At 35.4% G+C, this 20,761-nt stretch overlaps 2 protein-coding genes and 1 long non-coding RNA gene across 4 annotated transcripts; all 3 read right to left on the bottom strand.

The window, feature by feature from the left end:
- Positions 1-4,845: 4,845 nt before the first annotated feature.
- Positions 4,846-6,489, bottom strand: LOC145796614 (uncharacterized). Its single transcript, XR_014337095.1, has 2 exons — positions 6,130-6,489; positions 4,846-5,179 (listed from the first exon to the last, which is right to left on the bottom strand). It is a non-coding gene; the product is annotated as an uncharacterized LOC145796614 (long non-coding RNA).
- Positions 6,490-6,897: 408 nt separating this feature from the next.
- On the bottom strand, positions 6,898-11,554 carry LOC114310586 (WPP domain associated protein). 2 transcript variants are annotated; one of them, XM_028256635.2, is made up of 4 exons: positions 8,295-11,554; positions 7,777-7,903; positions 7,509-7,610; positions 6,898-7,414 (listed from the first exon to the last, which is right to left on the bottom strand). In XM_028256635.2, exons 1-4 carry the CDS (start codon positions 10,883-10,885, stop codon positions 7,349-7,351), a joined length of 2,886 nt encoding a protein of 961 aa, XP_028112436.2. In that variant the 5' UTR covers positions 10,886-11,554; the 3' UTR covers positions 6,898-7,348. The 2 variants fall into 2 exon arrangements, 1 of the variants encoding a protein (XP_028112436.2); XR_003646176.2 differs by having other exon boundaries at positions 7,509-7,903.
- Positions 11,555-13,747: 2,193 nt separating this feature from the next.
- Positions 13,748-20,300, bottom strand: LOC114310624 (uncharacterized). The gene is made up of 2 exons (XM_028256670.2): positions 19,731-20,300; positions 13,748-14,125 (listed from the first exon to the last, which is right to left on the bottom strand). Exons 1-2 carry the CDS (start codon positions 20,029-20,031, stop codon positions 14,100-14,102), a joined length of 327 nt encoding a protein of 108 aa, XP_028112471.2. The 5' UTR covers positions 20,032-20,300; the 3' UTR covers positions 13,748-14,099.
- Positions 20,301-20,761: the final 461 nt, after the last annotated feature.

Below are 20,761 nucleotides of genomic sequence, written 5' to 3'. Positions count from 1 at the left end.
GAACCTGAAAATGATGTTCCCATAAAGGGTGAGCCACAGCCCAGTAGAAATATACTAAACCACATATAAGCAATGAATAAAGCAATAGCATTCAACAGATGGTTAACCAAGATAATCAATTACTTCATTTTACAGTCTCATGACACTATTGTCTAAGATACGTTTTACTTTCCAATTTTATCAACATGGCTCAGAACCTGGCCAAACTTGCAACAGTGAATCACATATATAATATTCACATCCTTCCAATATCAACAAACAAATGAGACTCAAGCTCAAATCAAACACTTCATACTTCCAGATTGATACACATTTTAGTGCTGTATCAATAAAACACTTCTATATAAATAAGCACACATAAAAGTGATGCTAATGGAGTCCATCCCCTATCTCCTCCCAAACAAAATCCGGTTTAGAGGTCCATCCCCTATCTTCCCCTAAACCGTGGAGTACATCCCCTATCTCCTCCCACACACAAAACAATGTATGCAAATGCAATGCTCAATCAATACACGTATTTTCTGTATCAATTCCATAGTCAAAATTAATGACTTAACCAATATGATTAGTTTCAGTTATTCCTAATCCACATGCAATGTCTACAACAATCACGACTATCCTCCACCGATAGCCCAAAACAGTTATTTCTAAACTGAAAATAACTATATCAACAATTCAATAGACAAATGATACCAATTACCCAGTTACGCCATTTAATCAATGAATTCCCCAATTCCATGAATTTAACCCTCTTTTCCCAATTCCTTGAATTACTTATACAAATTAATTCAATAATACAACTAGGGTTTTTCCCAAAATTTACCAAAGTATCCCCAACATGTTAAAATACCAAAACTTAGAACAAAACCTATAAAATGGAGTAGGAAATCCCTACCTCAAAGAAAACAACTCAAATGGTGCAGAAAGAGATGAGTGCCCAAATACCAAAGTGCTCCAAATCGCCAAATGCTCAGATTAAATGGAAGCCCTTGCCTCACTCTATCTTTTTAATGAAGGATCTAGGGTAGAAACACTCCCTAAATGGATCAAATCTAAGAGAGAAGGTGAGTAGGGAGAGAGAGAAGTCGGACCTAGGGTTTGGAATCAAAAAGAAGATGAAAAGGACTGATCAAAACCCGCTGCTGTAAATATATACTGGACAGGCTCGCTCGAGCGAAGACTTGGTCGCTCGAGCGACCAGACACAGAGAAGCTACGCTCGAGCCAAGGAAGCCTTGCTCGAGCCAACAACCCAAAAGCTCGCTCGAGCGAAAGAAAGCTCGATCGAGCGAAGAACTCAAACCCTTAGGTCTGTAAACAGACACACGCTCGAGCGAAGAAACTATAGCTCGAGCGAAAGATGAACTAACTCGCTCGAGCGAAGAAAAGCTCGCTCGAGCCAAGAATGCAAAGCTACAGGTCCATACAGGACGCCAACTCTCGCTCGAGCGACCCAAACCCCAGCTCGAGCGAAGAACCAAAACGACATCTCGCTCGAGCGACCAACGCCTCGCTCGAGCGAAACACCAAAAACCTGGACAACAACACTTGGTTTCTAAACCCAACCAACCTAAAACAAACCTGCCCAACACATCCTATAATTCCAAAAGAGAAAATAAAGGACAACAACACCAATTATACAATGACAGAATCTACGGAACCTAAGTCCGGATACAATAATCAAATGGGAAAAGACCGGGGTCGCTATATAGGGTTTATCTATGTGTCTTCTTCACTATTCACTCTCTTCCAATTTGATGATGTTTGATGATGTTCACAATGTTGATCTCTCTCTCTCCTCTTCCAATAAACCCATTTTCAGTGATGTCGCTCTACAAGATTTCATCTCGTTTTCCGAGGACCGTCGTGGCTCAGTGCCGAAACTCCTTGCTAATCTGTACCCGTCACCACCACCCCCTTCTGATCCCCTCCAATTTGATGATGTTTGATGATGTTCACGATATTAATGATGTTGCTGATGTTCACGATGTTCTGATGATGTTCATGATGGTTTGATGATGTTGATAATGTAGTTGATGTTTGATGATGTTCATGATGTTTGTTGTTTTGAAGATGTTTGCTGATGTTTTGATGGTGTTGATAATGTAGTTGATGTTTGATAATGTTTGATGATGTTCACAATGTTGATGATGTAGTTGATGTTTGATGATGTTGATGATGTTGTTGATTTTTTATGATGTTTTGATGATGTAGTTGATGTTGTTGATGGTGATGATGTTTGATGATGTTGCTGATGTAGTTGATGTTGCTGATATTCGGAAAGGAGGGAAATCATAAAAAAGCCTATAGTAAACTTTTTGGGTATTTTTGTCATATCAACATTAGTAAAAACTTACATTTTCCCTTCATCAAAGAAAAATTACGTGTTAAATAAATGGGTATATACGTAATTAACATTCAAACAGGACTTATCAGTCTACAAAATAAAAAGTAGGACCAAATGGTTCAACAAATTAAAATTTGGGATTTATTGGTGTTTTGCCCATATTTTTTTTACTAAAAAATATAATAATATATTTTAAAATATTATTAATTTTAATTTTGGAAGCGGAAATCAAATATTCAATATTCTCTCCATATGATTTTAATTCAAATAATTTAATTAAAAGAAGAGCAAAAATTTTGGAGGGATATCAAAATTTCAATTCTCCCTCCAATAAATTTGATTGATTCCCACATGGATTTCTTTGGGTTTTTTTAGAATAATTTTTTTCTTATAAATAGGTAGAGACTTTCACAATAATTTCAAGCTCTTAATAGGATTCCTCACAAGAGGAGACTCTTGAAAGAGAGTTTCTAATTAAAATTTTCTTATAATATATATATATATATATAATAAGAAAGAAAGAAAGAATTAAAAATATATATAAAATATTAAAAAAAAAATTCAAAATTTTCAATTTCATCGATCCGGTGAACCGTCCCCGGTTTCCCGATTCTCTCTAAATAGATCGGTTTTTTACTTCAAATGGTTCAAGGGGTATATCTGGACCAGAACCCCAACCAGGCGGTACGGTCCGAATTTCAAAACCATGCATATTCTCAAGAGTATTCTCGTTAAGCCTCGACATTTATACATGAGTACAATTACACAACTATAATAAATCACCACACCCATAATCCATAACTAATTCTGAAACCATACAAAACTTAAAATAATTCTCAATACATACATTCATCAACAAGGATCTCTATGCATTTACATACACCAATGATGAATCTCAAATATATATATATATATATATACATCGCCATGGTCTCGTCAAGCCGCACATAACGATCCCAGTTTAGCGGTTACTAGCCAGAAGGAACGCGATATCTCTATATAGCACACTCCCACTTTACCAGTTTGCCAAGTCGGAAGGAATGAGATACCTCATTATAGCACAACCCGTTTTACCAGTTGATAGTCAGAAAGAATGTGTTACCTACATATAGCACCACTCACTTTACCGGCTGCTAGTAAGAAGAAACACCTTACCTACGTATAGCACCGCCTGCTTTACCGATTGCTAGCCGGAAGGAACGCGTTACCTCTATATAGCACACACGTCATACATAACAAGTGCATCTCAATTTACTTTCATTCCTTCTCATTCAACTTACTTGATTGCACAATTCATAAAATTAAGCATCTCTATACCACACTAATCTATATCTCATTAGTCAATTATAATAAGGTTTCAATTCACCCTAGGTTTAAATATTTTCTACAAGAATATAATTGTCCACCGATTGCCAATAATAGTTATCTCTATCAAAATATTCTAATTTGGCAATATTAGAGCATAACTAACAATAACATAAAAATTACTCTCAATGAATTCAACAATGTACGCATCAGAACATTTCTCATCTTATTATCAATCTCAATGATATTGCTTAAAAATGTATGCGATATATTCTCATCATTCTTTCAATTAGTAATATTCAATTCCAATTTCTCAAAATGATCACTAAACTTCCAGTTTTTCCAAATTATGTAATTTCAAGAAAATTCTGGTTTTCTTTTAAAAATTTTGGTGCTTTTTTATTTTAAAGAACCCACATACTCCAATATTTCTAAAACTCATATTTAATAGAGAATAGTCTAAGAAATACATAACACAAACTAAACCCTCAGTCCTCATCATGCATGCTTTGAAATTTCTATAATTTATGTAATAAAAATACCACATATCTATCTGTGAGAATCATATTTAAAAAAAAAAAAAAAAAAAAAAATAGAGAAACCCCTACCTCTTGGAGAGAATAAGAGAACTAAGAAAAAAAATCCTTAAATTTAGACTCATTGGAACTTCGATCGCTCCTGCCACAGAGCCCGCATTAATAATCCAAACCATTCAATATGTAAAACTCATCAATTACTTCATCCCTACAAAAAATTACGTTGATCGGATATCGATTGCTACTTGATCAAATTACATCTGTGTCAAAATAAATTGTTAATACAAATGTGATCTAATTAAGTGACTATTGATATTTGATCAATGTGATTTTTAATAGTGATAAAGTACTCGACAAGCCCTACACATTGAATAGTTTAGATAATCGAGACGAATCTCAAATGGGCATGACTGAACCGTCCAGTTCAAAGACTAGATTGGAGACAGTCTAGTCCCGTTAGCAATTAAGTGCATTTCCTAGCAGCTTTGTTGCATTTCTGTAGATAATCTAAATAGAAACTCATAAATCCATGTAAAAGGAACAAGAAAATAAAATTGTAGCGCCCCAAAATTCATAACCTATTTTATAGTTATCAAGCCATTATTGTTATCCAATTTCATAATTTAAATGTGAATAAAGAAAATAAAATACAACAATCTTATCAAACAGAATACATTTCTTTCTCATAAATTCCCTTATAATTATATCATTGGATTCACATAGTAGTACATACCAAAAGATAGCGAAACACAAGAAAAACAGGCCGTAAGGGCTTACACCTTTCAAGGCAAAGGCTTTGATTGCAACAATTATAATCCTATATCAAACAAGTAAGCTCAGTAATTGTCAACAAGTAATCACCAAAAAGACCTCCCGTGCCCCAACAAAGTCTTCAAGACTCATCACCACATCGAAGCATATCATCAACAAAGTCTTCAAGACTCATCACCACATCGAAGCATATCATCAGCACCAGTTGAAAATTTCAATATCTAGTCCAATAAGAAGTGAGTATTGCCGCCCAGTACAAATAATCTTAACAATTTAAATATCTATGTTTCTCATGATTATACTCATGCAATGCACAAAACCAATATGTAACTCTTTTTTTTAAAAAAATAACCAATGTTGACTTAATTACTTGAACCTTTGAAATCTCTTTTTGACAATAAAATTCATAATATGTAACAATTTCACATTTTTTTATCCTCACACGGATGGCCAATAAGCACCTATTTCTCCACATTTTTCCAAAAACCTTTGTTTCATTAAAGACTCACACTTGTCCCAAAACCGAGCAATGCAATAAAATGCATGGAGTGTAACTATTATAATCATTCAAATAGTAAATCACAATATAATCCTATCAACGAAAGCTAAAACAATAATAACAAAACCATATTATCAAAATCCGTGTAACTATCATCATCATCCATAGTTCATTATTTCTAAACTTCTCTCAAATCGTTTATGTCAATCCCATCTGTTCTTCATTTCAACTCTTTACCACTTTCCATTAACGAAACACAAAAAATTCCATTTCAAAGTTCTCAACTCTTTTCATATTCAATGAAAATTTTCAATATAAATATGAAGATTCAAGTACTTAACAACTCTTTGAATTTCCAAAACAATCATAACTCAAGTTTTACAACAACCGTTAATTTATTTCAAAACCTTCTTTTAAATTAACGTTTCCATCTTAGGGGTTTTACAAAAATTTGGGGCTTTCCGCCTATCTTCCAACAAATCTCAAAATCATCACGTTATAACACATACAAGTAATGATCTAAAAGATTATCTCACAACTTGAGTGAAAACCCTCTTATTTTTCACAAACATCTTAACATCAAAACTATTTTAGTTAAATCACCATGATCTAAATCAGAGTCATACACAATTACTTCAAAACATAAGTGTACGAAGCAAAGAGAATTCCTACCTCAAAGATGAGAGAGAAAGGTTGAAGACCAAAACTTTAACGACGACAAAAACACCATCTAGTTTATTCCAAACAAAACTCTTAGGCGCAATCTAACTTTTATTCTCAAGCATTAGGGGTAGATCTAGCTTCTAGATAGATGAAACCCAAGCTTGAAGCTCCAAAAATGGAGGTATGGAAGAGCGAGAGAAAGAGAGAAAATAGTAAGAAAAGCGAGGGAATGATTCTATTTATAATGGACAGTTATAATAGGTTTTGGGGCCCAAGAATATACAAAATATAAAGTAAAAAATCTCAAAAAATGGGGCCCAAAAAGTGCCTGAGTGTTTGGTTTTCTATCAAGTGTCGACACCGTGAAGAGAGGTGTCAATACCCGCATACAAGGCAGTGAAGGAGTAAGTTCAAAATAGGCAGGGTTTTGAACACGGGCTGCCCTGGTGGCGACCCCCAAATGCACAATGCACTAGGTCTTCTTCTAGCTCAACTATGTCGACACCCAAAACAGGTGGTGTCAACACCAAGAAGTAAAATGTTATACAATAACTATCAGAGCTGCTGGTGTCAATCCCGAGCCATCCTAGTGTCGACATTCCAAACAAAAAGTTGAGAGACAAAGGAAGAAACCCAGAAGCTCAATGTCGACACCCAGAACAAAGTTTTAAGGTTCTAAAACATAATTCCACCAACTCTAAACGTAATTAAACATTCTAATCAATGTATAGATCAAATTTTACACTCAACTAATGCTGAGATACATCAACCAAAGGATTTTAAATGACCAAATAATGAAATTAAATTCATTCTGTTGTCTTATAAAGTACAAGTGTTGCATAAATCAACTTTATAGTGATAAAATTCTCAGACTACTTTGTTTAACTTTCCTTACATCCAAGCAAAATTAGTTTCAATCCCCATGGAAGACAAAGTCTAGGGACACAACACAAGTACACAGACAGACATAAGAGATGTGTGGACCTCAAACCCTGTGTCTTTTTTTTTTTTTTTTTGGTACATTTTATGTGCACATTTTATATATATATATATATATATGTCACACCAAATTAGTAACCATGCCAAGCTTCCATTTTTTGTGACTTCATTGTTGATGCTTCCATAGAGCTTAGCAGATCCAATATCATATCACATGGACCCTTGAGCAATCTCTACTCTCAAATTTCTTTACAAGAGACACAATAGATCATATGCATATTTCATATAGCTATCTGGTTGTATGAGAATCAACACCACTCAACTCTTTCTCAATCAACTTCAATATATCTGACACCTGCATAGGAACATAACAAATCCCAATTCACATACTTTTTTGAAAAAAATTATTTTATTTTTAAGGCAGCAAGCATAATGGGAACATTGCTCACCGGGAAGTAGAGCGACAAAACGGGTGAATATTGATCCAATACCAAATATATCTTCTCAAGTAGGCCTAGAAGTACAGCAACTTGATCACCCAGCAAATCAACCTATATATCTCATTCCACACAAATTGAAATTAAACAAAAAAAAAAATGACTTAAAAAAGCAAAGTGAGCAAACTAAACTATGTAAATGGGCCAACTCGATCTCTCTCTTTTCCACCATGTCAAAAACAAACATAAAATATGTATACAGTAATCGTATTCCAACAACCTCAGTTTCAGCTAATATGAGATTATGACACCTCCTCGAGAAAGCCTTTTTGTAAAGCAACTCTCTTTTTCTTAACGTGGCCACAAGTTGAATGAGTAGACATAATTGACGAGCCAATTTTTCCAACCTAAAAGGAGGAAGAACTCGTGTCAGTCTAGCAAATCTAGTTAAATTGGTTAGAGAACATGTTTCCTAGTTGCACCATCAAAATTACAGTAATGAATGCGAAAGGAATCAAATTTTCTTTGGATCCTACACGGGTAATTGAAGATGAATTCAACTTTGTGCAAAATTTTCAATTTATGACAGAATAGAATTTATTTATTTTTTTCAGAAGAGTAAAATGATGAAATTCTTCAATACTTGTCATATATTTAGAAAGTTCTAATAACAAACCAATGCATAGAACAGAATCAGCATAAATGTTGATGAAATTTATTTATAGGAATGAAGATAAGTATCAAACTAAGCTAACTTTCAAGACAAACTTCAAAAAAATAAAATAAAAATTTGAGTACCTTAGAAAATTCATATCTAATTTTTGGCGTACCAAGCACTCAAAATCCAAAAGCATTTGCTGAAATCGTATGAGAGGTGAGAACATTGAATCAGATAGGTTTAACTGCAAGATTTGATTGTCGTTCAGTTGGAAAAAAGGGTACTCTTTGTCATGATCTTTTCCTATATTGCCAATCGCTAAGCCTAAACTGTCTTGCAACTCTCTCAATATCACCTTACTGACAAGCATTTGCTGCAATGCGGTGTCCAGTTTGTCACTCACAGAACTAAATGTGCTTTCCTCCTCAGTTAACAACCATTCAATAGCGTATCTCTCATCCACCTCTTCACATTCCGAGGCCACGAGCCCATTGTTTGCATTGTGCTCTTTTATCTCACAACTCGCTTTTAGCATCAAATCTTCCTCCACTTCAAAACACTTCAACAAAAAATCTATTTTTCGAACTAAGTTTTCCTCTCCCCCTCCCTCTGAACTTTTAGCAGACTCATGATTTGGGACTTCAGATTCTCTTAGAAAGATATACGCATCTTTCACCGCCTCAACAATGACAAAATTATATATCTCTTCTCTAATGAGATTCTCCGAGTTGTAATCATCCCTTTCCATCTTCCATTCCTTGATTGTTTCTCTGAAGAACACCATATATATGTCTTCCTTCAATATCCTCTCAATGCACCAATAAGCACTTGTGCGTTCAAAATTTTTCACCATCTCATCTACAATAACATGGTATCTCTCTTCCTTGATATGGTCCCCAGTGGCATGACAATTTGTTTCCCCTTTAAATTCCTCAGCCATTTCTTGGAAAAATTCTCCAAACACATCTTCGCTTACTTTGCTCTTCAAGTAATTTGATAGACTTCTAGATGAAGTCGGCTCTTCCACGTGACTTTCAACCTGAGCATTTTGATCGCAGAAAAATTCCTTTGCGGTGCTGCTGCATACTGTATAGTATACTTTTTCCCCAACCCGGATTCCAAAATCTTTTGTTTCAAAGTTGAGGTTCCACTCACTGACCATTTCTCCGAAGAAATGCATACATATATCACTCCTAATTTCACTGTCAATTTCATAATTATCTAACTCTAGGTAGAAATCTTTTATCAAACCTCTGAAAATAATAACATAAGTCTCTTCCATTAAAATGGTTTGCAAATTTGAATCATCTTTTTCTTGTTTTAGCTTCCTTATTTCTTCGTTCAAATATGTTCGCCTTTCTTTCTCCCCAAAATATGCCAAACTATGAAAACCCATAATTTTCTCTTCATCTAGAAGATTTTCTTGCTCATAAACACCTTTGTAGTCCCCAAATTTAGCATCCCACTTTATAACATTTCCCAATCTCGTGATAACTTCTTGGATCCTTGTTGCAAGGTTGTTGGGATCCTTGAGTCTCCTTATAGACAAACTCACCTTTTCTTGAAGAATCTCCCTCTTCAACCAATTCAACTCTTCGCGTTGTTTTCTTATAATTGTCTCGTGATTCTTTATCATCTTTGCAACATAGTGACTTTGATCGCGGTCTTGTTCCTCCTCATGCGGCTCTTCCACATAATAAAATTCTGGTAAAGGCTCACTGCTTGTTCGACGAATACCAATTGAAGTTTCCGAGCAATTGTTTGAGTCTTTGACCCTTTTACGCTGACCTTCATTTGAGAAACAAAGAGCCTCAAGCTCATCGTGCAAGTTGGTGATCTCATCAACCAACTCCTCCCAATGCTCAGTCATCAAGAAGCTCGCATGGGCTTGTTTGGCTCTGTTTTTCAACTCTGTTTCAAAATTGTAGTGGAGATTGTTCATGAATCCCTTGATCAAGATTACCATTATGTCATCCTCAATTCCCCACCTCCATTGCTTCTCCAAGGGCCGCATTTCCACACTCTGCATCCTCCCAAAAGCAAGATCCAACGTCCCTTGCAATCCGTCTATATCAGAGCTCATCTGCTCGATTATTATGTTTTGTTCTGGCCTCGAGAAATGATTCAATTGTATCGCTTCAAAACCATCATAACCATAAAAATCGCTTGCACTCGATAGACTTATACGCTCGTCCTCGAGCTTTTGTTTTATGTTTGAAACCTGTCGATCCACAGAATTCTTCAAATAACAGAAATCTCCTTCTTTTCCTTCATCCCCACTTAAGAAATCCTCTGTTTCCTCTGTTTTTGTTCTTTCCAGTTCAAGCTTGGCACGTAAAGAAACCAATTCCATTTCTTTCAATTCCAGTGCTTGCCTGAGCCGGCACTCATTTTCCAATCTCTCCATTAACTCTCTATCTTTCTCAATCATACCGAGCTTCAACTCCATCAGGCGTCCCCTGACCATGTCTCCGCTTTCTGTCAAGTCCAAGAGCATCTTCTCGCGGTTGCTCTCGGGGACCTCTGCCTTTTCTTCAATTAGCTTTGAACAGCCCTCTACTAGGACCATTGCCAGTTCATAGAATTTTGATCTGGCATTCAGAAGTTCAATAGCCCCATCTGTGGATTGGACATTTTCGTGAGCTTTGTCCATGGAACATCTTAGAAGTCTCAGCATTATCGAATCAGAACCAAACCCACAACCCATAATCTCCCCAAAAACCTCATCCATTTCTCTTTGAGTACTTGAAACTAAATCACACCTATTGATGAATGAAATCAATCTTAAGCAATAAAAGTAATTCTTGTTTGCTTCGCAAGAAAGTAGAGGGGCAGTCAGCACGTGACAACTCTATTTTTAGACAATCATAATAGTTTCTACCCACTTGGAAGTTGGTGAGTGTGTGTAGTGAGAAAAAATTATTCAGAGACTCAGGACCATCACGTCTAATGTTAATCATTCATGATTAATAATAATAATAATAAAATGAAATATGAGATATGACGTGTTTAAAATGACTTATTCATAATCAAAATTAAGGTGATGGTCCGAACCACCCAATAATTGGAGGGAAAAGGGGGTGGAGGGCGACTTGTTCTAAGCAATTATAAGGACCATGTACTATGTCTATCTCTGTGATATATTCAATTACAGACCTTGTGGTAGTTATGTTAGTTAGGTAGTTAAGAGCAAATCAAGTTTATCTCGTCCACATGTGCGTTGATCGAGTCATGAGATTGTAACTCAGGATGTTAAAACTTAGTATTTGATTATTGAAGACATCAATCTGTTTATGCCAACATCACAAAAAAACAAAAACAAAAACATAGAATCTATTCGAGTTTTGAATGTCTAATTGACATTTAATTTGGTTGATTTTTTCCTGGCCTTAACCCCTTGTGGTTTAATGCTTTAACACTTTATTCTCTTATGACTTGAATATAAGCAGAGAGCCTCATATGGTTTTAGACTGAATTAGAACTCTTTAACTCCGGTAACGAATTACGTGAACTGACTTTATTACCCTTCTAGCCTTACCTCATTTTTTGCTTCTTTTATTTTTCTTTTATCTATTTTATTACACATAATTACTGGTTTAAACAAAGGGTATTTAGCCTAACATTCTTCTTTAACTTTTAGTAATAAAAAGCGTTCATAATATATATATAAATATATTTTTGTAGCCTAAGGTCCCTCACCCACATCCATATATCATACCTAGTATCTCATTCTCTCTCTCCTCTCTCCTCTCTCTCTCTCTCTTCCTCTCCCCGCCCTAGCTTTCTCCTCTGCTACCACGATTGCTGCGATCACGATCGCCGCCACAAGAACTGGCAACGACAACAAGAAGAACAGAGCTATTCACTACCCTTGGAAACAGGTTTATTGCTCCGGTGAAAACTCATCACCATCATCATAGTATGCTTCTCTAAATCCCCATTATTTCCTTATCAATCTCTGAATTGAGTGTTGTTTGCTAAAGAAAGTTTTTTTAAAATAGAGATTTGCAAAATCTAACAAAGAGAATCAATACAAACGGCAACAAAAAAAATTCTGTATATAGGCACTGTTGACAATCTTGTTCTTAAGATATTTTAACGAGACACACCTCATTCGCACATAACCAATCGGCGACTTCTACTGCCTTCCTTTTCTGGAGCTTTTCAAATTCCACAAGAACACAAAAAACTCATGTCATGGCATGTATCTTCTTGACTTTGTAAGCAAATAACATAAAATACAGATCTTAACTTCCTGAGGATTTTCACCACGCAACAAAATATACATGTCAGACCACAAAGAAATTTGTAAGCAAAGAGAAATTTCAAATCAAAAAAATTTAAAAACACAGAGAAATTGAGTAAATTTGAGAAATCTCAAAACACGGAGGAAATCAGAGAACTTTCAACTCAAAAAATTTTCAAAATACAGAGAAAATTAGTAAAATTAAGCAAATCAGAGAAATGAGAAATTTGTGAAATTTCTCTTAATTGAAATTTCTCTGTATCAAAATTTCTTTTGATCAAAATTTATCAGAAAAAATGTTGAGGGACCCAACCACCACGAAAATATAACATGTCCTTTATCTTATAAAATTTGAATATTAGGGACCTTAAAAAAACTTCCCTTTATTTTTTTATTTTTATTTTTTTTTTTTTTTGAGAAAACACAAGATGTTTGGTTGCTTAACTGTTTCCAAAAGCTGTTTTTAACAAAATTTTATAGAAACAATTAAACATCACAAAGTTGTTTTTGAATCTTTAAATATTATTTTCATACAAGGATTTTTTTTTTGAACTTCTTCTTCTTATAATTATAATTATAATTATTTGTTTTCCATAAGACAAAACAAAAATGAAAGAAAAAATATATACGATTTTTTATTTATTTATTGAGTCTTCACAAAACTATATTCTAAAAAAATTTCAAAAACTCATATCTTCATGTGGTTATTTCTTTTTTTTGAAAAAATAAATTCTGAAAATTCAAAAATATCTATTTTACTATTTATTTTTGTCAAACTAGTTTCTAATTATTTTAAAATAAATAAATAAAATAAATTCTAAAAACTCAATCAAACAGAGCCCAAAAGTTTGTTCTCTCTCGGTTTGAAAAAGTAAAGAGTGAGTGAAAATTATCTCATGTAACTATGCCCTTTCAATTCAGTTTCAAGCTTTGACAACAATAAAATAAAATCCACCTTGTTCTTCAATAAAAAATAAAAAATAAAAAATTATTTATTTATTTCTTTAATTTTTTTTCCTCTCCCTCTCAAAGCTGCAGGCTAGCATTGTGATGTACACTGGCTTTAGAGTTTGAACTAGGATACAAAACCCAGTGAGTTGACTCAATTGCCCAGCCATTCAGCCTAAAAAAAAAAGATTAGATTGGCCATTGATTAAGGCCTCCAAATTTAATGTATGGTGAAACTCAGACCTCAAAGAGTCAGAAAGTAAAGCATAAGCAGACGCATTCTAAACTTTGATACTAAAAAGATTAATCTAAATCTTATCTGCTACTAATCTACTTATCATAGGCAACAATATACGGGAAATTGTTACAATGCATTTTTGTTTGCAATAGAAAGCATAATTTGCAGAAAGTTTGTTTGCTTGTTTTATATATAAGAATAAATTTGAACACTAATGGTGTGCTTGGTTGGGGAATTTGGGGAGGGATTTGGAAAGGAAAAGGGAAAAGGTGTGTGAAACGATGTGAAATATAGATATATTTTTTTCACATTTCACCTATCTTTTCCATTTCTCTTTCCAAATCCCTTTTCAAATCCCTCAACCAAACACAGCATAACAGACTGAATCAGTTACACGGAAAATTTTCAAGAGCTGTACAGAGACTATGGAATCCAGTTAACAATTTCTACAATCTTATTTTGTACAAGCATATTCCATGTGTAGAAGTCCTCCCAAATGCAGTACTCTCAGATTTATTCTTCATCATCATCAATACAGGCTGAAAGAAGAGGAATCAGATGTCAGAATGATCTCATTCAAGCAATTTCAATGGGGCATCAATGCGGTGTATACAAATCTTGCTAGAAATTAACAGAGACACAATTCCTAGTTGAACTGGAAGTTGTTCAACATAGGTAAAATTTGATCATAAACAAAACAATTAACTTCTTCGTTCCATTATAAATATTTTTTCCTGGCAGCTTGTGTGTGCGCCGGGGAAGGGAGGGAGGGAGGCGAGGGGTTGTCTTGACTTGATAAGTAATCTACGGATAGGGTAGTTTAATACAGATCACTGGGGAAAGAAAAAAAATGAGGAAAATATTACGTGATAGAAAGCAAAATTAACACTAACACTGGCGCTCTGTTTGTTTTGGCAATTTTCATTTTTCAATGGAAAATATTTTTTATAGAAAACTTTTTCTAGAAAATATTTTCCTGTGTCTGGTTGCGTTCTTGAAACTAATATACTAATAGTTACATTAGTGGTAGAGGCAGTGGTGTGGCAGAGGTGGAGGTGATGTTGGGGTCGTGGTGGCAGAAGCGATGGTAGTGGAGTGGTGGTGCTTGTGGTGTTGGTGATGGGGTGGAGGTGGTAGTGACGTCGGTGGCGGTGGTTGTGGCCATGGCAATGGTAGTGCGGTGGTGCAGATGATGGTAGTGGTCGTAATATAGTGGCATTGGTAATTTTTAGTTTGGAAAATATTTTCTGCCTTTTAAAAGTGAAAAAATTTTCCGCCCAAATAAACTTATTTTCCGTTGACCATAGAAAATATTTTCCATTAACTTTTATTTTCTTATGTACCAAACACTAGAAAATGTGGGCAAAAAAATTTGAAAAATGTTTTCCGCCCAAACTCAGAGCATGGGTGTCAGATTAATGGACGATGTCAACACTTTGCCCCTTGCCAAGTTGGGATGGAAGCTTCTTCAAAATGAACAGGCTCTTCGGGCCCAAGTTCTTCATAAGAAGTATCTTACAGATGGTATTAATTTCTGGGAAGTTTAAACAGGAAATGCCTCTTACACATGGAGCAGTATTTGTAAGGGGAGGGATGCACGTCAAGCAGGGTTGGGTTGGTGAGTGGGAAAGGGTGAATGAGTCAATTTTTGGACGTTGGGACATACCCTGTTGATTCTTGAAGTTATTACCCATATCCCTCAGGAAGAGAAGGCCAAGTTGGTGAAGAGGTATTGGTTGCCAAACAAGGGGTGGAATTGGACTATATTGGACCAGAAATTGCCTGGAACGGTTCTGAACAAATTACAGGGTGTCAATGTGGTGGAGCAGAGATGAATGGTGACTGCTTAAGTTGGAAGGCAAGCTGTAATGGACAATTTTCCGTACGATTAGCTTTCAGGCTTTTGAGGGATTGCACTACGAATATGGAGGAAGAGAAAAAGTGGAGCATACTCCGGCTTGCTAGGGGACATCCAAGATAGAAATTCAGACTCTGGTTGGCAAGGAGTGATAGGTGTCTTACAAAAGGGATGAAATTCCAGAGGAAGCTGGTTGATAATGGGAGTTGCCAAATTTGTGTCCATCATAGTGAAACTACCCTCCACGCTCTGCATGATTGTATTCTGCCCAAGTATATATGGGGCAATCTGGTAAAAGGCAGTAGGTTAGCTTCTTTTTTCAATCTGTCTTTACAAGGTTGGATTGATGTGAACTTGCTGAGCGATATATGGTCTAGTGTTCTGGATGGAAAGTGGGATATGGTTTTTATGTGTGCAGCAGAGCATATTTGGTTTTGGCAGAACAAGCTGTGCAAAGATCCCTCCTTCACTGGGGCAGATAGCCCTATTGAAGACATTCTTAGAGTAGTTTCAGGAGTGGATTCCTCCTCGGGGTTCTTCGAACAAAGTTGCTCTCGGGTAGTGAGTGTTAAACGGCATCCCCCCCCCCCCCCCCGGGTGAAAGTCAATGTAGATGGCTTGGTTAAGAAAAATATGGCCGATGCAGGAATTGGAGGGCTTTTCCAAGACTGCACTGGGATTTGGATTGCGAGTTTTGTTAAAAGGATGAAGGGCGTGTCAGTAGTTGTGGCAGAGCTGTGGGTGATTCGCCAAGGTTTATGGCTGACTTGGACAAAGGATTTTTGCAATGTTGTACTAGAACCTGATGCCCAAGAAGCCTTTGATTTGGTTGCCCATCCCATCCGGATGCATCCTGAGTACAATGTGGTATTGGAGATCCGGAGTCTCATGGCAAGAAGATGGAATTGTTTCTTACAACATGTGGGAGAGAGGCAAATGAATGTGCTGATAGGATGGAAGCCGAGGGGCTGCGAGCTATGATGGAGCTGCAATATGTAGAAACTCCTCCCCCGTCGGTGAGGCTACTGTTGGTATAGGATGCTACTGGTTGGGGCATTCCTAGGAGAGTAATTACTTAGTTTTTTCTTTTGTTTTCTGGGTCTTTGGCCTCCATTACACCCAATATATATATGAATGGAGAAAATATATGTAAGAAAAATGAGAAAGATAGTTCTAAATAATTATCTTCAGTGTTATTTGCGAAAGACAAATCAAAGGTAGTTTAAAAAACAATTAAAGATAATGTGCATACAAGGAACATGCCACTTCGCTCGCTCTATCATGACTAAATATTTTTTACCATAACTTGTAAACTTCCATTATCCGTATGTAATTGGACCACTATGAAGTGTAAACAAGAAAAAATGGAGAATCACATAAATTAATCTCCACTCAACTTTCTACTAATAATGGACAATCTTTTCCCTCAACATGCACAGGATTGAATTAAAGAACAATGGCAAGTTCCAATGAAAAAACAAGAAAAAAAAGAGGCTGACCTAAAGCAATTTGACCAAGAGCAACAAGGCACAAACAAAATTTTCAGCCATACATCCTCGTACATAATTATGTAGCTCACTAGTTTCCTAACAGCTATTCCTTTGAAACAAAATGACCATCAATGTCCATTATGATTTCACAAGTGCCATCAATAAGTTTGTATTGTGGTTTTTAGGGTGGATTTGTAAGCCAATTTACTCAATGAAATCTGCACTCACTTCAAGAAGAGATAAGAAAAATATTCTAATCTCATGAATAAATTGCGGTGTGTGTTCAACCTAAAATTAAGACCTCAGCAGAAAGCAAATTTGTATGTTCATTATCTGAATTATAGTCACAACATTGAAATCCTTCTTGATGAACGCAAGTTTCCCAAGACATAACTGAAGATTTTCATAGCTAACTATTTGATAACAATTAAGTACATTTTTTGGTAAATTACCAATAGGCCCTACTTTTGGGACTTATTACCCATTAAGTCATATTGATAGTCTCTCTTGTTTTTATGAATAAATTTACAGTGATAAAATTATCATTCAGAACCTATAGGTAAATAAGTCTAGTTAATAGGACTAATTGGTAAGTACCCCTAAATTTTTTAAAGAAGTATTCAAACTTCTTGCCACAGACATACACAATTCACTATCCTCTATATAATTCAACTTATGTGCCCAAGATATACAATTTAAAATTTTAAAAATTATATGTATCTATAACTATAACCATGAAAATACATGATACCAAACAGAGTAAATCCTATGTTTATGAAGGTCACATTTTTTTGGATCATGTTCTCTCCTAGATTCAAACTAGTTATAACCCCAACAATCAAACATCACCTAACCTAACTAATTAAAGAGTGTTGCTAATAGCCCCATCCCTAACCCTAAATCTACCCCAACCCCCCACGCCAACTACCACCAGTTCTGACCTACACTTCCTGCCATCCCAAGCTTCAGAAGACCTCCTTGCATTCGCCCACACCCTTCCAAACCCATCCCCCAACTTCGACAACCCTTCCTCGTCAATCTCTCTCTCTCTCTCTCTCTCTCTCTCTCTCTCTTGAAGGTAAGGCCACCAGAAAGATAGGAGGCTGCAGGAAATGGGGAAAGGCGTCACCAGAGAGGGAGTGTGGATTGCAATGGAGATGGGGATCGCCAGAGGGAAAGGTGGGGGAGGTGGGTTGCAATGGGGAGGGCGGTTGTTGGATGGGGAGGCAACAATGGCCAAAGGTGGGTAGGGGCTAGGGTTAGGGTTCAGAGAATGTGGGCATAATTGGGAATAAGCTGGGGGTCAAAAGAAGGGCGGAAAAAAGAAATAGAAACACTCCTAATTAATATGTAAACCTCCATATAAAACACTCCTAATTAATATGTAAACCTCCATATAAATGATAAAGCTCTACTTCCCTACTAGAATTTCACCCTTCACCAGTTAGTTTTTATCAATAAAAAGGGAGAAAAAATCAGTCTTTGTCAGTTATGGTAGAAGTTAGGTAGTTGTGTATCCACTAAGCAAAAAAATTCCTTCCCAAGAACCACCAAATTTGAACCCAACCCTCCACAAACTGGACTATCACACCCTGAAAGCATTTAAGAAATGATCACCATGACTTGAGTGTACAACCAATACCATATATGCCTAATTCATTGGCATAAAATATATTAACACAACTAAAGTAGCTGTGGTCGCAACTATTTTATTCCTTGGTATCTTTCTGTTGTTTTTGCTTCGAAAAAGGTAACAACTTAAGTGCTCAACTGTATACCCTGTTATCATCACTGTTGGTTGCACTTCACATACCAGCAGCCAATGTAGCCAGTAACAGATTTACAATTACATGCATAATTGATAGACAAACAAATTTAGTCCGAAAGCCAGTATTCGTCACATAATAACTTGATAATCCTTTATGGATAAATGAATGACAATATCAACACCAACTTTCATCGTTTTCATTTCAAATTTTTAGTCAACCACTCCCACATTTGATATTTCAATTGCATTCCACATCAGTTGGCACTTTGACCGCTTCACTATCCTAGTTATATCATCTTGAGAAACTGCATTCACTAATTTATATTATATATATATATATATATAAGCAAAATCAATTAACCACCAAATGAAGAAGCTAAATAAATGCCTATCACACAGAATAGTTTACTATTAACTCTATAAGTAAAGGGTTTTTATATGTTTTCTCACAAAAATTAGTGTTGGTTACGGGATGGTTTCCCTGTAATAAATCAAATTTGTGCCTATTACGATGGTTATTACAACCTTACATGTGCAGATCATTGTGAATTATCATTCTATCACTCACAAAACCTTCTTGTTTCCTGCAATTTGACACAGAAGCGATTGTGTTGTTCAGTTTCAAGCACAGGCATCACATCATTCTGCGAATCTAGCCCAGCACATTTGAGCCCTAAATCTGATAATCTAAGGCCGTGTTTGGATCATGAATTTGGGGAGGGATTTGGAAATAGAAAAAGGAAAAAGTTAGTGAAAAGTGGCTATATTTCATTCCCAATTCACCCACCTTTTCATTTTTCAATCCAAACGAAGCCTAAGGAATTGTTTAAACGAAGTTCAAAAAGTGGTATAATCACAAGAATAATAAGTTCATTAAACACCCATATGGCAACAATTCATCAAAACCCAGTTCATTAAACACCCATATGGCAACAATTCATCAAAACCCAGTTCAGAAAAATAACAAATGCCCAAAATATATACAGACACATATATAAAAAAGGGAAAGAGAGAAGGGTGGGTGGTACCTCCACAGCAGAAATAACCGTAACAGCAAGAGAGGATGAAGAGAAGCTCACGGTACAGGGCCCCACCAGTATGATTATTCTCAGAATCAACAACAATCCCATCTCCTTGATTAGTTTCCGTAGTAACATCATCTTCATCATCTAAGAGTCTCTGCCGAGATTCAGATTGATGCTTTTGCTTTTGCTGTTGCTGCTGCTGCTTCTTCTTCTTGATGTTCATTCTGTGGAGATTCCACTCCAGTTTCTCCAGATACGACTGCTTGAACGACTCCCTGATCCTCATCGATGGCCATAGATGCATCTCTCTCTCTCTCTCTCTCTCTCTAGCTCTGTCTAGTAGATAGCAACTATGATCAAGTTTGAGCACAGCAACACAAACAATTTCGTAAATCGTTTAATCCTATTAATTGATTTGTCGTAAGAATTGGGTCTCTTTCTAAGTGGATAATTTATGGATTGATTTGTCGTAAGAATTGGGTCTCTTTTCTAAGTGGACAATTTATGGATAGACTGTTGGCACTTGACAATTCTCACCTCCACCATTGCAATTTCTTTTTTTATTATCATTTTGTATTTTAATTGTCCACCATTTCATTTGAACGAGTGACTAATAGAATTGACTATTTTAATTAATTTTAAGTCTCGTTTAATAATATGTTATTTTAATAATTTTTAAATTTTTTATGAAAAGATATATATAAAAATAGAAAAAGTTATATAATAATTTATAATGAATTTTTGACTAAAATTAAAAGTTGCTAAACGAAACCTTAAAATTTTTAGAAGACGGTGTGTAAAAAATATAGAAAGTAATGTGATAATTTATAATGAATTTTTTTATTTATTTTTTACTATAATTTTAGGTTGCCAAACCAGGTAACAGTTTTTTTTCTGCCAACCTTGTTAATTTATAATTAACATTAAGCTAATTTATAGTATATTTAAATATTATTTTATTATAGTTAACTTTTTTTGTTAAGATTCTAATAGAAATTTATAAAAAAAGAAAAAAAAATACATAATGTAAAAGG

The sequence above is a fragment of the Camellia sinensis genome, chromosome 8, assembly GCF_055761805.1.
Source record: "Camellia sinensis isolate YWXY chromosome 8, ASM5576180v1, whole genome shotgun sequence".
Taxonomy (NCBI): Eukaryota; Viridiplantae; Streptophyta; class Magnoliopsida; order Ericales; family Theaceae; genus Camellia; species Camellia sinensis.
Note: the sequence above shows the minus strand (reverse complement) of the source record. Positions and strands in the feature narration are given on the sequence as shown.

Excerpts from the sequence above, each read along its gene's own strand:
- LOC114310624 (XM_028256670.2), bottom strand. The coding sequence starts at position 20,031 with ATGCATCTATGGCCATCGATGAGGATCAGGGAGTCGTTCAAGCAGTCG. Across the intron at positions 14,126-19,730 it reads CGGTTATTTCTGCTGTGGAG|CCTGTATTGATGATGATGAA; the intron begins GTACCACCCACC and ends CTCTTCTTTCAG.
- LOC114310586 (XM_028256635.2), bottom strand. The coding sequence starts at position 10,885 with ATGGATGAGGTTTTTGGGGAGATTATGGGTTGTGGGTTTGGTTCTGAT. Across the intron at positions 7,904-8,294 it reads TTAGATATGAATTTTCTAAG|GTTGGAAAAATTGGCTCGTC; the intron begins GTACTCAAATTT and ends TCCTCCTTTTAG. Across the intron at positions 7,415-7,508 it reads TTTTGTCGCTCTACTTCCCG|GTGTCAGATATATTGAAGTT; the intron begins GTGAGCAATGTT and ends GTTCCTATGCAG.